At 36.5% G+C, this 15773-nt stretch overlaps 1 protein-coding gene across 1 annotated transcript in view; it reads right to left on the bottom strand.

Moving 5' to 3' along the window:
• Positions 1–15773, bottom strand: part of LOC139012960 (E3 ubiquitin-protein ligase TRIM38-like) — a 150124-nt gene that overhangs the window by 31356 nt on the left and 102995 nt on the right. The window contains exons 26-29 of the mRNA XM_070419145.1: positions 12072–12092; positions 7987–8007; positions 6590–6625; positions 2188–2208 (exon numbers count right to left, since the gene is read on the bottom strand). Of these exons, the coding sequence (XP_070275246.1) occupies positions 2188–2208; positions 6590–6625; positions 7987–8007; positions 12072–12092 (99 nt within the window). The remainder of the gene's footprint in view (positions 1–2187; positions 2209–6589; positions 6626–7986; positions 8008–12071; positions 12093–15773) is intronic.

Below are 15773 nucleotides of genomic sequence, written 5' to 3'. Positions count from 1 at the left end.
AGGAAGACAGAAATGGATAGCAGGTATTTGAAAAGATCCTGAACTGCATTAGTGATTAGGGAAATGCAAATCAAACCTACCAGGAGATACCACCTCACTCCTGTAGGGGTGGCAGTTATCAACAAGACTAGTAATAACAAGTGTTGCAGAGGGTGTGGAGGAAAGGGAAGCCTCATTTACTGCTGGTGGGAATGTGAACTGGTAACAGCCACTGGGGAAAACAGTATGGAGGTTCTTCAAACATGAAGCATGGGGATCCCATATAACCCAGCAACACCTTCTATGCACACCTATGCCCCACAATCTGAAAAATATTTCTTCCCAATGATATATGCACTCCTATGCTCACTGTAGCATTAGTCACAGTGGACAAGACTTGGAAGCAAGCCCACTGTCCATCCATACATGCTTGGATAAAGAAGAAGTGGTACCTGTATACAGTGGGATATTACTCAGCCACAAGAAGAAGGTTTTTATTTTAATAAGATCTCTGGTTGCGGTTAAATGTATATGGTCAGTTCTTCTATTGTGGTAGCTGGCCATATAAAACTGCCACAAAGTATGATTCATAGAATCTTGAATGACTGCTCCTATTGGTTATGCAGATTAGGTTAAGGGGTACATCTTTCCTCAATGTTTTATCTAATGGTTCATGCATAACTTTATTGTATTTAAGCCTGATTTTAATTCATGCCTGAATAAAGTTTACCATAAGCAATTGAGAGGGAAGGGAAGTGAAGTATTAAATTGCAGTAATGGCTTAGAGTGGATGAGGAAGGGAAGATCTAAATTTTATGGCTGCAGACTATTACGGGAGGAGGTCTGCATTGTATGGTCTGCAGCTATATTGGACACAAATTGCAGAGCAGAGACTTGAAAAACAGCCACATTTTGGAGTGAAGTAATTACTAAGATTTTCTTGTCACAAACGAAATGTTTTCATATATTGCAAGGACAGGACCACCTGAGAAATAATAATAGGGGAAACCCAGAAACAAATGAAGATGATAAAAATATGTTGAAATCTTACCAATACCTGAAAAAAATGTTGTACGTGTGTGTGGTGGAGTAAGGAAGATGATCCTTGAGAGTTGAAAAAGGAACACTTCCTCTGTGACAAACTATATCTATCTTCCACTTTTTCAGACTCAATGGCATAAGTGCACATGCCTGCGGCAGGCCCTTAAAGTGTGATGCCTGTATATCACAAGTGCACCCTGCGATCAACACCTGTATCTATATCAGTCATCACATGAATCCTGCTCATGATCATAAGGAACTCTCTTCCCAAATTCCATTGTATGTTTAAACTAAAACATAATGTAATATAATATTAGAAAAAAGGACATAAAGCGTTTAATGATTCTATCAGGCCTCCATGAAAAAACCTTTGGAAATTGTGCTATGACAAATAGCTTCTTATGTCATCCAAATACACAATTCTGAGCTAAAGATACATCTCACATGAACATTCCTTAAGATGTAACATACTTCTTCAAACATGAAGAAATCTCTTGCAATCCTGCGAATTAATACCTAAGCTAATAAAACGCAAAAGAATAAAGAACATTTAATGTAATTGGAAAGGAAAAGACTCAAACTATTGTATAAATTATCTGTGCAATGGGTTATATGATCACCAGGGAGGTGATATAGTGGTCCTTCAAGTCACACTTTGTCATTGAATGACATCAGAGCCTAGAACATGTTTCCAGGACAGTGGAGGGGTCAAATGTACTCACTGCATATGGAATCTTCTCTCATTGCTCAGTTTACTTAAAATGGGACCCTCAACTAGTAAAAAATGACAGAAGTCCTTCTTTAATGGGTATTTTACCTACAGTATATAAAGAGTAGAAATCATGTGCCTGTTAGCTAAATCCTCTTCACCTCACAAAATTCACAGTAAATATGGCAGGATTCTGGAGAGCAGAAAATGCAAAAGTTTAAAGGGAAGGTCAAGTATGAAATGGAAAAGGGAAGAAACTAGGAAGGATGGAAGTCATGGAAAATAAATAGATGGAACTTTACATGTGAGAAGGATACAGACAAAAATAATTGTGGAAAAAGAGTAGACTTTAAAATAAAAGGTGAGCAATGAATGTCAGGAGGGAAGAAGCAGATAATGCTAAGACATCACATTGTTTTTAAAGGTTGGGCAATTAAGGATTGTCAGAAACAACTTACGACGATTCTCCTGAAGTATTTCTGTAAAATAAAAGTGAAATTATAAATATCATGGGAAACAAATATGAATAAAATTCAATTTTTTCTACAACATGCACGGAACATCCAGCCTTTCATGTTGCAGAGTAACATGCAACACACACATGTAGACACAGTGGCTGAAAGCTCTCATTTGTTCTGAGATAATTTTTCCAAAATTAAAAGGGAGTAAAGGTATGAATATAGTGAATTAAGCAATAAAAAAATTAGAAGTACAGTTCTGTTCCTTACCTTACGATAGATTACAATTTAATTTGAAGATTTTATAATTTTTGGAGGGTTACTCTGTATTAAAATTTCTTTGGGACTAAATATATTATTGCGGGAAAATAAATGTATAGTTGTTTGCCAAATAATATAATAATTAATAAAACAATTTTAAGAATATATTATAATTCTCTGATTATATCAACCTTTACGTACTTTTGAACGTGGCTGTTGCTATGTCTCATATTTACAATAGCCCTGTTGTATCTTATATATAGTTGAAAAATTGATTGAATTGGACAATACTGAACCAAATTTTCTGGACGAATTCTGGGTCAGGTTAGTAGGCATCTAGGACAATTGCAAAGTAATGAATTGTCCAATCAATAAAAAGGCAGGAAATGTTGTACACATCAGAAAGCAGTCACTTTAAGGTGTTTGGGAGTAAAGAGATATTGGAGAAAATTTAAGCAATATCTACAGAATTTTATCTGAAAAATGGAAAGGAGTAACAAATGAGGGAATGGGGGGCAATATGGTGATAAGGGCACATATTTAATACCATAATGAATAAGAAACATGAAAATAAATTAATAAAATAACAGATAAAAAATTAATGCAAATTATATGAGAAACAAAAAGTTCAATAATATTGAAAGCTACTTATGTAAACTTCATCTTCAGTTGCAGATACAAAACAAATGCTAATACTTATGTACACAGATGCATGCACACTTGTCTACACATAGATTGAGACTGAATGCTCACAATTGAGGTGATTAAACAGGGAAAAATGAATGAATTCTCTGAATTGAAGAAATAATGTGAATGTAAATTCAGGTAATTACCTTAAAGATTTTTATAATCCCTTTTGATATTATAAAGTGTTTATTATTAATATTGTATCTCTATAGTTCTTTTAAAATTTTTGAAAATTAAATTTTTGTATGATGTTGGTTAATAAAATTATGTGGAACTAAGAGTGCATTGCTATGATACATCACCTGCTTATGACATTGTGGGCTTACCACCCAAAGTCAAATCTTGTTCCTTGGCCATATATTTCACCTCCTTTATCCTGGCTTCCCAACCCTTCCCTGTGTGTCTATTATTACTGTTTTGTTTTACTCTTTATTTCTGAGAGTATTTCAGATGTCCTTTTTTTTGTCCTATTGCCCGCCTAGACCCTTCTTCCACCGCCCCACAACAGGTCTTCAAGACTCTATTTTCTGGGTCCAGGGGCTATGAATATACGCATTTATGTTCTTTGGTTAATCTTTCCAGCACACCTGTCCCCACACACCCACCCGCATGCCACTGAGTGTCCCCTGATCCATGCTTTCTTGTCTCTGTGACGTTTGTTTGATTGAGTTGTGTGCTCATTTGTGATCTCAGTTCCATATGCCATGTACTAGTATAATCATATGTTTCTTGGCTTTGTCTCTCAGCACAATATTCCCAAGATCCATCCGTGTTGTCACAAATGGCAGTATTTCATTGCCCAAGTATACATAAGTGGACAGAAGGCATTTTAAAAATCCTCAAAATGACTAGCAAATTGGGAATTGCAAATTAAACCTACCAGGAGATATCACCTCACACCTGTTAGAGTGGCAGTTATCAACAAGACTAGTAATAACAAGTGTTGCAGAGGTTGTGGAGGAAAGGGAAGCCTCATTTACTGCTGGTGGGAATGTGAACTGGTACAGCCCCTGGGGAAAACAGTATGGAGGTTCCTCAAACATGAAGCATAGGGATCCCATATAACCCAGCAACACCTTCTATGGATACCTATGCACCTCAACCTGAAAAAATATATCTTCCCAATGATATATGCACTCCTACATTCACTGTAGAATTAGTCACAGTGGACAGGACATGGAAGCAAGCCGACTGTCCATACATACATGGTTGGATAAAGAAGAAGTGGTACCTGTATACAATGGGATATTAGCCACAAGAAGAAGGTTTTTATTTTAATAAGATCTCTGTTTGTCGTTAAATGTATATGGTCAGTTCTTCTATTGTGGTAGCTGGCCATAAAAAACTGCCACAAATTATGATTCATAGAATCCTGAACTACTGCTCTTATTGGTTATGCAGATCAGATTAATGGGTAACTTTATCCTAAATGTTTTGTCTCATGGTTCATACATAACTTTATTGTATTCAAACCTGGTTTTAACTAATGCCTCAATAAAGTATACCATAAGCAATTCCGAGGAAAGGGCGATGAAGTAGTAAATTGCAGTATTGGCTGGGTGGGAATGAGGAGGGGAAGATCTACATTGTATGGCTGCAGACGAGGATGATGGGAGGTCTGCGTTGTATGGCCTGGAGCTATATCGGACACAACTTTCAGAGCAGACACTTGAAAAACAGCCACATTTTGCAGTGAAGTCATTACTAAAATTTTCATGCCAGAAATGAAATATTTTCATACATTGCAAAGACAGGACCACCTGAGAAATAATAATTGGGGAAACCCAGTAACAAATGAAGATTATCAATATATCTTGAAATCTTACCAATACCTGAAAAAAATGATGTACGTGTGTGTGGTGGAGTAAGGAAGATAGTCCTTGAGAGTTGAAAAGGGAACACTTCCTCTGTGACAAACTATATCTATCTTCCACTTTTTCAGACTAAATGGCATAAGTGCACATATCTGAGGCAGGTACTTAAAGTGTGATGCAGAGGCCTGTATATAGTAAAAGCAGCCTGCTATCTACACCTGTATCCATATCAGTCATCACATGAATCCTGCTCATGATCATTAGGAACTCTCTTTCCAAATTCCATTGTATGTCTAAACTAAAACACAATTGAAATATAATGTTAGAATAAAGGATATAAATCCTTTAATGATTCTTTCAGCCCTCAATGAAAAAACCTTTGGGAATTATGCTATGACAAATAGCTTCTTATGTCATCCAAATACACAATTCTGAGCTAAAGATACATCTCACATAAACTTTCCTTAAGATTTAACATACTATTTCAAACATAAAAAAACTCTTGCAATTTTGCGAATTAATACCTAAGCTAATGAAATGCAATAGAATAAAAAACATTTCATGTAATTGGAAAGGAAAAGGCTAGAAACTATTGTATACATTATCTGTGCAATGGGTAATATGATCACCAGGAAGGTGATATAGTGGTCCTTAAAGTCACACTTTGTCAATGAATGACATCAGAGCCTAGAACATGTTTCCAGGACAGTGGAGGGGTCAAATACACTCATTGCATATGGAATCTTCTCTCATTATATAGTCAGTTCTTCAACTGTGGTAGCTGGCCATATAAAACTGCCACAAACAGCCCTAACTGGTTTGGCTCAGTGGATACGTCAGCCTGCAGACTGAAGGGTCCCAAGGTCAATTCCGGTCAAGAGCATGTAACTTGGTTGTGGGAACATCCCCAGGGGAGGTGTGCAGGAGACAGCTAATTGATGTTTCTCTCTCATTGATGTTTCCAACTCTTGAGCCCTACCCTTTCTTCTCTGTGAAAAATCAATAAAATATATTTAAAAATGAAAAAAAAAAATAAAACCGCTAAAAACAAGGATTTATAGAATCTTGTATTACTGCTCCTATTGATTGTGCAGATAAGGTTAATGGGTACCTCTATCCAAAATGTTTGGTCAACTGATTCATACATAACTTTATAGCATGTGACCCTGATTTTAAATCATGCCTGAACAAAGTTTATCATAAGCAATTCAGAGGGAAGGGAGATGAAGTAATAAATGGCAGTAATGGCTAGGCAGGGATGGAGTACGGTGAGTGGTCTAGTTTGTTTGCCTGGAGTGGGGTGTGTTGGGGGCGGTCTTCATTGTATGGTCTGGTGCTATATTGGACAAAACTTTAAGAACAGACACCGTAAAAATAGCAGTATTTTGCAGTAAAGTAATTGCTAAAATATTCTTTTCAGAAAGGAAATATTTTCATACATTGCAAGGACAGGACCATCAGAGAGATAATAATGGGGGAAACTGAGTAACAAATGAAGAAGGTAAACATATATGGAAATCTTACCAATACCTGAAAAATATGATGTACATGTGTGTGGTGGAGTAAGGAAGATGATCTTTGAGAGTTCAAAACAAATGGAAAATAAAAACATGAAAGGGAGTAAGTGCAAAGTGAAATACCTTTAAGGGACTTGCTTTCTTCCTGGTCACCCTTATCTGAAAGAGTGAAAGAAAGAAACAAACCATTCAAACATGATGCAAGCACAATGTCAGGAAGAGAAGAGGATCCTAATTTGAAACAGTTCTGTTGCTTATTCTTGGATTGAAACTGGCCCACATTCTAAGAAGTGCAGCCAAAGGATCCTAAGGCCATGTAACCAATAAGAACCAGGGTCACGTCCACCTCCATACCCATCAGTGCTAAAGGAATGAGATGGCAAAGGGCAGTATGACAGACCTATCGGATAAATTCCTCTGGGATAAACTATATCAATCTTTGGTCTTGCTTTGGGCCTTCCACTTTTGAAACTAAAGTGTCAAAAGTGCACATTCCTGAGGCAGGTACTGACAGTGTGATGCAGAAGCCTGTATATAGTAAAAGCACCCTGCTATCAACACCTGTGTCCTTATCAGTCATTACATGAATCTTGCTTATGAACATAAGGAGCTCTCTGCCCAAATTCCACTGTGCTTCTAAACTAAAACATAATTGAAATATAACATCAGAAAACGAGGAAATAACACGTTGAATGATTCTATCAGGGCTCCATGAATAAACCTTTGGGGATCATGCTCTGACAAACAGGTTCTCACGTCATCCACATAGACAATTCTGAGCTAAAGATACATCTCACAAAAACTTTCCTTAAGATGTAACATACTTTTGCAAACATAAAAAATCTTCTGCAATGTTGTGAAAGAAAAACTGAGTGAATAAAAATGCAAAAGTATAAAGAACATTTAATGTAATTGGGAAAAAAAGCCAGAAAATATTATATGAATTATCTGTGCAATGTGCCATAGGTCACCGCGGAGGTGAAAGAGTGGGCCTAAAGGTGACACTCCATCAACGAATGACATGAGAACTTAGAAAATGTCTGGTAGCAAAACAGAGGGAGCAGCTGCACTCATCACATTGGGAATCTTCTCTCATTGCTCAGTTTACTTAAGATGGGTCCCTCAACTTTTAAAAAACGGCTGAGCTCCTACTTTAATGGGTATTTTACAGACAGAATATATAGAGTAGACATCCTGTGCCTGTTCGCACCACCCTTTTCACCTCAGAAGATTCACAGTAAATATGGCAAGTTTCTGGAAAGCGCAAAATGCCAATGTTTGTATGGAAGCACAGGTATGACATAGAAAAGGGAAGAAACTGGTAAGGATGGAAGTTATGGAAAATAAATAGATGGAACTTTACATGTGAGAAGGATACAGACAGAATAGTTGAGGAAAAAAGAGCAGACTTTCAAAAAAAAGATGAGTAATGAATGTCAAGACGGGAAAAGGCAGATAAAGCTAAGACATCACATTGTTTTTAAAGATTTGGCAATTGAGGATTGTCAGAAATAACTTACGACGTTTTTCCCGAAGTTTTTCTGAAAAATAAAAGTGAACTTGTAAATATCATGGGAAACAAATATGAATAAAATTCAATTTCTTCTACAACATGCACGGAACATCAAGCCTTTCATGTTGCAGAGTAACATGCAACACACACATGTAGGAACAGTGCCTGAAAGCTCTCATTTGCTCAGAGATAATTGTTCCAAAATTAAAAGGGAAGAAAGGTCTGAATATAGTGAATTAAGCAAAAAAAAAAAAAAATTAGAAATACAGTTCTGTTAGTTACCTTACAAAACATTCCTAATTTCATTAAAAGTTCTTTGGGACTAAATAAATTATAGGAGGGCCAAAGTAAATGTATAGTTGTTTGCTAAATAACATAATAATTAATAAATAAAAAATTAAGAGAATATTATTATTTTCTGATTATCTCAACTTTAACCTACTTTTGAACCTGCCTGTTGTTACGTCTCATATTTACAGTAGCCCTGATGTATCTTTTTTTTTTTAAATATATTTTATTGATTTTTTACAGAGAGGAAGGGAGAGAGATAGAGAGTTAGAAACGTCGATGAGAGAGAAACACCGACCAGCTGCCTCCTGCACATCTCCCACTGGGGATGCGCCCGCAACCCAGGTACATGCCCCCGACCGGAATCGAACCTGGGACCCATCAGTCTGCAGGCCGACGCTCTATCCACTGAGCCAAACCGGTTTCGGCCTGATGTATCTTATATATAGTTGAAAAATAGATTGAGTTGGGCAATATTGAACCAGATTTTCTGGAGGAATTCTGGGTCAGGTTAGTAGGCATCTAGGACAATTGCAAAGTAATGAATTGTTCAATCAATAAAAAGGCAAGAAATGTAGGGCACATCAGAAAGCAGTCACTTTAAGGTGTTTGGGAGTAAAGAGATATTGGAGAAAATTTACACAATATCTTCAGAATTTTATCTGAAAAATGGAAAAGAATAACTAATGAGGGAATGGAATGCAATATGGCAATAAGGGCACATATTAATACCATAATGAAAAAAAATTATGAAAAGAAATAAATAAAATAAAAGAAAAAATTAATGCAAATTACATGAGAAACAAAAAATTCAATAATATTGAAAGCTACTTATATAAACTTAAACTTCCGTTGCAGATATAAAACAAATTCTCATACATATATACACAGATGCATGCACACTTGTCTGAAAGTAGAAAGACACTTAAAGCTCACAATTGAGGTAATTAAACAGGGAAAAATGAAAGAATTCTCTGAATTGAAGAAATTATATGAATGTTAATTCAGGTAATTACCTTAAAAATTTCTATGATCCCTTTTGAGATTATTTAGTGTTTATTATTAATATTGTAACTCTATTGTTCTTTTAAAATTTTTGAAAATTCAATTTATTGGGATGATGTTGGTTAATAAAATTATGTGGAACTAACAGTGCACTGCTATAATACATCACCTGCCTTTGACATTGTGGGCTTACCACCCAAAGTCAAATCTTGTTCCTTGGTCATATATTTCACCTCCTTTATCCTGTGCTTCCCACCTCTTCCCTGTGTGTCTATTATTACTGTTTGGTTTTAGTGTTTATTGTTGAGAGTATTACAGATGTACTTTTTGTTGTCCTACTGCCCCCCTAGACCCTTCTTCCACCGCACCACACCAGGTCTTCAAGACACTATTTTCTGTGTCCATGGGCTATGTATATACGCATTTAAGTTCTTTGATTAATCTTTCCACTCCACCTGTCCCCCCACACCCACCCCAATGCGTTTGAGAATCTGCAGTCTGTTCCATGCTTTCATGTGTCTGCGAGGTTTTTTTTGATTGTGTGCTCATTTTGTGCTTTCAGTTCCACATGGCACGTATGAGTAAATCACATGTTTCTTGGGTTTGTCTGCTCAGCATAATATTCCCAAGATCCATCCCTGTTGTCGGAAATGACAGTATTTCATCACCCAGGAAGACAACAATGGTCAGCAGGTATTTTTAAAGATCCTAAAATGGACTAGCGATTAGGGAAATGCAAATCAAACCTACCAGGAGATACCACCTCACACCTGTTAGAGTGGCAGTTATCAACAAGACTAATAATAACCAGTGTTGCAGAGGTTGTGGAGGAAAGGGAAGCCTCATTTACTGCTGGTGGGAATGTGAACTGGTACAGCCACTGGGGAAAACAGTATGGAGGTTCCACAAACATGAAGCGTAGGGATCCCATATGACCCAGCAACACCTTCTATGGATACCTATGCCCCACAATCTGAAAAATATTTCTTCCCAATAATATATGCACTCCTATGATCACTGTAGCATTAGTCACAGTGGACAAGACCTGGAAGCAAGCCAACAGTCCTTCCATATATGATCAGATAAAGAAGAACTGGTACTTATATACAGTGGGATACTACTCAGCCATTAGAATAAGGTTTTTATTTCAATATGATTTCTGGTTGCGGTTAAATATATAAAGTCAGTTCTTCTATTGTGGTAGCTGGCCATATAAAAGTGCCACAAAGTATGATTCATAAAATCTTGAACTACTGCTCCTATTGATTACGCAGATTAGGTCAATTGGTACCTCTATTTTCAATGTTTTGTCTAATGGTTCAAACATAACTTTTTTGTGTGTGAACCTGATTTTAAACTCATGCCTGAATACAGTTTACCATAAGCAATGCAGAGGCAAGGGAGGTGAAGTATTAAATTGCAGTAATGGCTGAGTGGGGATGGGGAAGGGGACATCTACATTGTATGGATGGAGATGGGTACAAGGGGAGGTCTACATTGTATGGAGCTATACTGAACACAATTTTCAGAGCAGACACTTTAAAAACAGCCACATTTTGCAGTGAAGTAATTACTAAGATATTCTTGTCAGAAATGAAATATTTTCATACAGTGCAAGGACAGGACCATCAGAGAAATAATAATAGGGGAAACCCAGTAACAAATGAAGATGATAAAAATATGTTGAAATCTTACCAATAACTGAAAAAAATGATGTACATGTGTGTGGTGGAGTAAAGAAGATGATCCTTGAGAGTTGAAAAAGGAACACTTCCTCTGTGATAAACTGTATCAATCTTCCACTTTTTTAGACTAAATGGCATAAGTGCACATACCTGAGGCAGGCCCTTAAAGTGTGATGCAGAAGCCTGTATATCATAAAAGCACCCTGCTCTCAACCCCTGTATCTATATCAGTCATCAAATGAATCCTGCTCATGATCATAAAGAACTCTCTTTCCAAATACCATTGTATCTAGAAACTAAAACATAATTGAAATATAATATTAGAAAAAAATACATAATAGCTTCTTATGTCATCCAAATACACAATTCTGAGCTAAAGATACATCTCACATAAACTTTCCTTAAGATGTAACATACTTCTTCAAACATAAAAAAATCTCTTGCAATTTTGCGAATTAATAATTGAGCGAATAAAATTGCAAAAGAATAAAGAACATTTAATGTAATTGGAAACAAGAAAGCCAGAAAATATTCTATAAATTATCTGTGCAATGGGTAATATGAGCACCAGGGAGGAGAAATAGTGGTCCTTAGGTCACCCTTTGTCAGTGAATGACATCAGAGCCTAGAACATGTTTCCAGGACAGTTGCGGATTCCAAGGCACTCATCGCATATGGAATCTTCTCTCATTGCTCAGTTTACTTAAGATGGGCCCCTCAACTTGTAAAAAATGGCCGAGCTCCTACTTTAATGGGTATTTTACAGATAGAATATAGAGAGTAGACATCCTGTGCCTTTTAGCACAACCCTCTTCACCTCAGAAGATTCACACTAAGTATGGCAAGTTTCTAGAAACCAGAAAATGCCAAAGTTTGTATGGAAGGACAGGTATGACATGGAAAAGGAAAAAACTGGTAAGGATGGAAGTTATGGAAAATAAATAGATGGAACTTTTCATGTGAGAAGGATACATACAAAAATAATTAAGGAAAAAAGAGTAGACTTTCAAAAAAAGGTGAGCAATGAATGTCAAGATGGGAAAAGGCAGATAATGCTAAGACATCACATTGTTTTAAAATGTTTGGCAATAAAGGATTGTCAGAAATAACTTACGATGATATTCCTGAAGTTTTTCTGAAAAATAAAAGTGAAATTGTAAATATCATGGGAAACAAATATGAATAAAATTCAATTTCTTCTACAACATGCATGGAACATCAAGCCTTTCATGTTGCAGAGTAACATGCAACACACACATGTAGGAACAGTGGCTGAAAGCTCTCATTTGCTTAGAGAAAATTGTTCCAAAATTAAAAGGGAGGAAAGGTATGAATATAGTGAATTAAGCAATAAAATAATTAGAAATACAGTTGGGACATTTAACACGGAAAGCCACTCTATCAACACAGCGAAGCATAAAAAAATGCCGAGACAAAGAAACAGGCCACAAAGGACAGAACCGGAGGAAAGCAGGCTACTGGATATAGAATTCAAAACCACACTTTTGAGGTCTCTCAAGAGGCTTCTAGAGTCTGTCGATAAACTTGATGAGATGTTTAGGAAATCTAATGAGACCCTCGATGGTGTGATAAAGGACCAACTAGAAAGTAAGCATACACTGACTGAAATAAAGAATATTATACAGACTCCCAACAGCAGACCAGAGGAGCGCAAGAATCAAGTCAAAGATTAGAAATGTGAGGAAGCAAAAAGCACCAAACCGGAAAAGCAAAATGAAAAAAGAATCCGAAAGTGCCAAGATAGTGTAAGGAGCCTCTGGGACAGCTACAAGTGTACCAACATCAGAATTATAGGGGTGCCAGAAGATGAGAGAGAGCAAGATATTGAAAACCTATTTGAAGAAATAATGACAGAAAACTTCCCCTACTTGGTAAAAGAAATAGACTTACAAGTCCAGGAAGCGCAGAGAACCCCAAACAAAAGGAATCCAAAGAGGACCACACCAAGACACATCATAATTAAAATGCCAAGAGCAAAAGACAAAGAGAGATTCTTATAAGCAGCAAGAGAAACACAGTTAGTTACCTACAAGGGAGTACCCATACGACTGTCAGCTGATTTCTCAACAGAAACTTTGCAGGCCAGAAGGGAGTGGCAAGAAATATTCAAAGTGATGAATACCAAGAACCTACAACCAAGATTACTTTATCCAGCAAAGTTATCATTCAGAATTGAAGGCCAGATAAAGAGCTTCACAGATAAGGAAAAGCTAAAGGAGTTCATCACCACCAAACGAAATGCTGAAAGGTATCCTTTAAGAAGAGGAAGAAAAAGAAAAAGGTAAAGATACAAATTATGAACAACAAACATGCATCTATCAACAAGTGAATCTAAAAATCAAGTGAATAAATAATCTGATGAACAGCATGAACTGGTGTTTATAATAGAATCAGGGACATAGAAAGGGAATGGACTGACTATGCTTGGGGGGGAAAGGGGAATGGGAGATGCGGGAAGAGACTGGACAAAAATCATGCACCTATGGATGAGGACAGTGGGTGGGGAGTGAGGGCAGAGGGTGGAGTGGGAACTGGGAGGAGGGGAGTTATGGGGGGAAAAAAGAGGAACAAATGTAATAATCTGAACAATAAAGATTTAATTATTAAAAAAAAAAGAAATACAGTTCTGTTAGTTACCTTATAAAACATTCCTAATTTAATTTAAAGATTTTATAATTTTGGGGGGGTTGCTCTCTATTAAAAGTTCTTTGGGACTAAATATATTATGGGGGGGCAAAAGTAAATGTATAGTTGTTTGCTAAATAATATAATAATTAATAAATAAAAAATATTAAGAGAATATTATTATTCTCTGATTATCTCAACTTTAACCTACTTTTGAGCCGGCCTGTTGTTACATCTCATATTTACAATAGCCCTGTTGTATCTTATATAAAGTTGAAAAATAGATTGAGTTGGACAATATTGAACCAGATTTTCTGGAGGAATTCTGGGTCAGGTTAGTAGGCATCTTGGACAATTGCAAAGTAATGAATTGTCCAATCAATAAAAAGGCAGGAAATGTTGGAGACATCAGAAAGCAGTCACTTTAAGGTGTTTGGGAGTAAAGAGATATTGGAGAAAATTTATGCAATATCTTCAGAATTTTTTCTGAAAAATGGAAAGGAATAACTAATGAGGGAATGGGGGGAAATATGGTGATAAGGGCACATATTTAATACCATAATGAATAAAAGTTATGAAAAGAAATAAATACAATAACAGAGAAAAAATTAATGCAAATTATATGAGAAACAAAAAATTTAATAATATTGAAAGCTACTCATGTAAACTTAAACCTCAGTTGCAGATACAAAACAAATCTCATACATATATACACAGATGCATGCACACTTGTATGAAAGTAGAAAGAGACTGAAAGCTCACAATTGAGGTAATTAAACAGGGAAAAATGAGAGAATTCTCTGAATTGAAGAACTTATGTGAATGTTAATTCAGGTAATTACCTTAAAAATTTGTATGATCCCTTTTGAGATTATTTAGTGTTTATTATTAATATTGTATCTCTACGGTTCTTTTTAAATCTTTGAAAATTAAATTTATTGGGATGAGGTTGGTTAATAAAATTATGTGGCTCTAACAGTGCAGTGCTATGATACATCACCTGCGTATGACATTGTAGGGTTACCACCCAACGTCAAATCTTGTTCATGGCCATATATTTCACCTCTTTTATCCTGTGCTACCCACCCCTTCCCTGTGTGTCTATTATTACTGTTTTGTTTTAGTCTTTATTGTTGAGAGTATTACACATGTCCTTTTTGTTGTCCTATTGCCCCCCGTGACCCTTCTTCCACCGCACCACACCAGGTCTTCAAGACACTATTTTCTGGGTCCATTGGCTATGTATATACGCATTTAAGTTCTTTGGTTAATCTTTCCACCCACCTGTCCCCTCACACCCACCCCCATGCCTCTGAGAATCCTCAGTCTGTTCCATGCTTTCCTGTCTCTCTGAGGGTTTGTGTGATTGACTTGTGTGCTCATTTTGTGCTGTCAATTCCATATGCCACGCATGAGTAAAATCATATATTTCTTGGCTTTGTCTGCTCAGCATAATATTCCCAAGATCCATCCCTGTTGTTGCAAATGGCTGTATTTCATCTCCCAAGAAGACATAAGTGGACAACAGGTATTTTAAAAGATCCTAAAATGGACCTTTGATTAGGTAAATGCAAATCAAACCTACCAGGAGATACCACCTCACACCTGTTAGAGTGGCAGTTATCAACAAGACTAGTAATAACAAGTGTTGCAGAGGTTGTGCAGGAAAGGGAAGCCTCATTTACTGCTGGTGGGAATGTGAACTGGTACAGCTACTGGGGAAAACAGTACAGAGGTTCCTCAAATATGAAGCATAGGGATCCCATATGACCCAGCAACACCTTCTCCGGATACCTATGTCCCACAATCTGAAAATTAGTTCTTCCCAAAGATATATGCACTCCTATGTTCACTAGCATTAGTCAAAGTGGACAATATGTGGAAGCAAGCACACTGTCCATCCATACATGCTTGGGTAAAGAAGAAGTGGTACCTATATACAATGGGATATTACTCAGCCACAAAAATAAGGTCTTTATTTTAATGAGATCTCTGGTTGTGGTCAAATGTATATGGTCAGTTCTTCTATTGTGGTAGCTGGCCATATAAAACTGCCACAAAGTATGATTCATAGAATCTTGAACTACTGCTCCTATTGGTTATGCAGATTAGGTTCATGGGTACCTCCATCCTCAAAGTTTTTTCTAATGGTTCATGCATAACTTTATTG

This window comes from Myotis yumanensis, unplaced genomic scaffold (assembly GCF_028538775.1).
Source record: "Myotis yumanensis isolate MYYU_CA2020_CCGP unplaced genomic scaffold, mMyoYum1.0.hap1 SCAF_6, whole genome shotgun sequence".
Classification (NCBI taxonomy): domain Eukaryota; kingdom Metazoa; phylum Chordata; class Mammalia; order Chiroptera; family Vespertilionidae; genus Myotis; species Myotis yumanensis.
The sequence above is the reverse complement of the archived record's forward strand: the minus strand, read 5'-3'. Positions and strand labels throughout refer to the sequence as shown.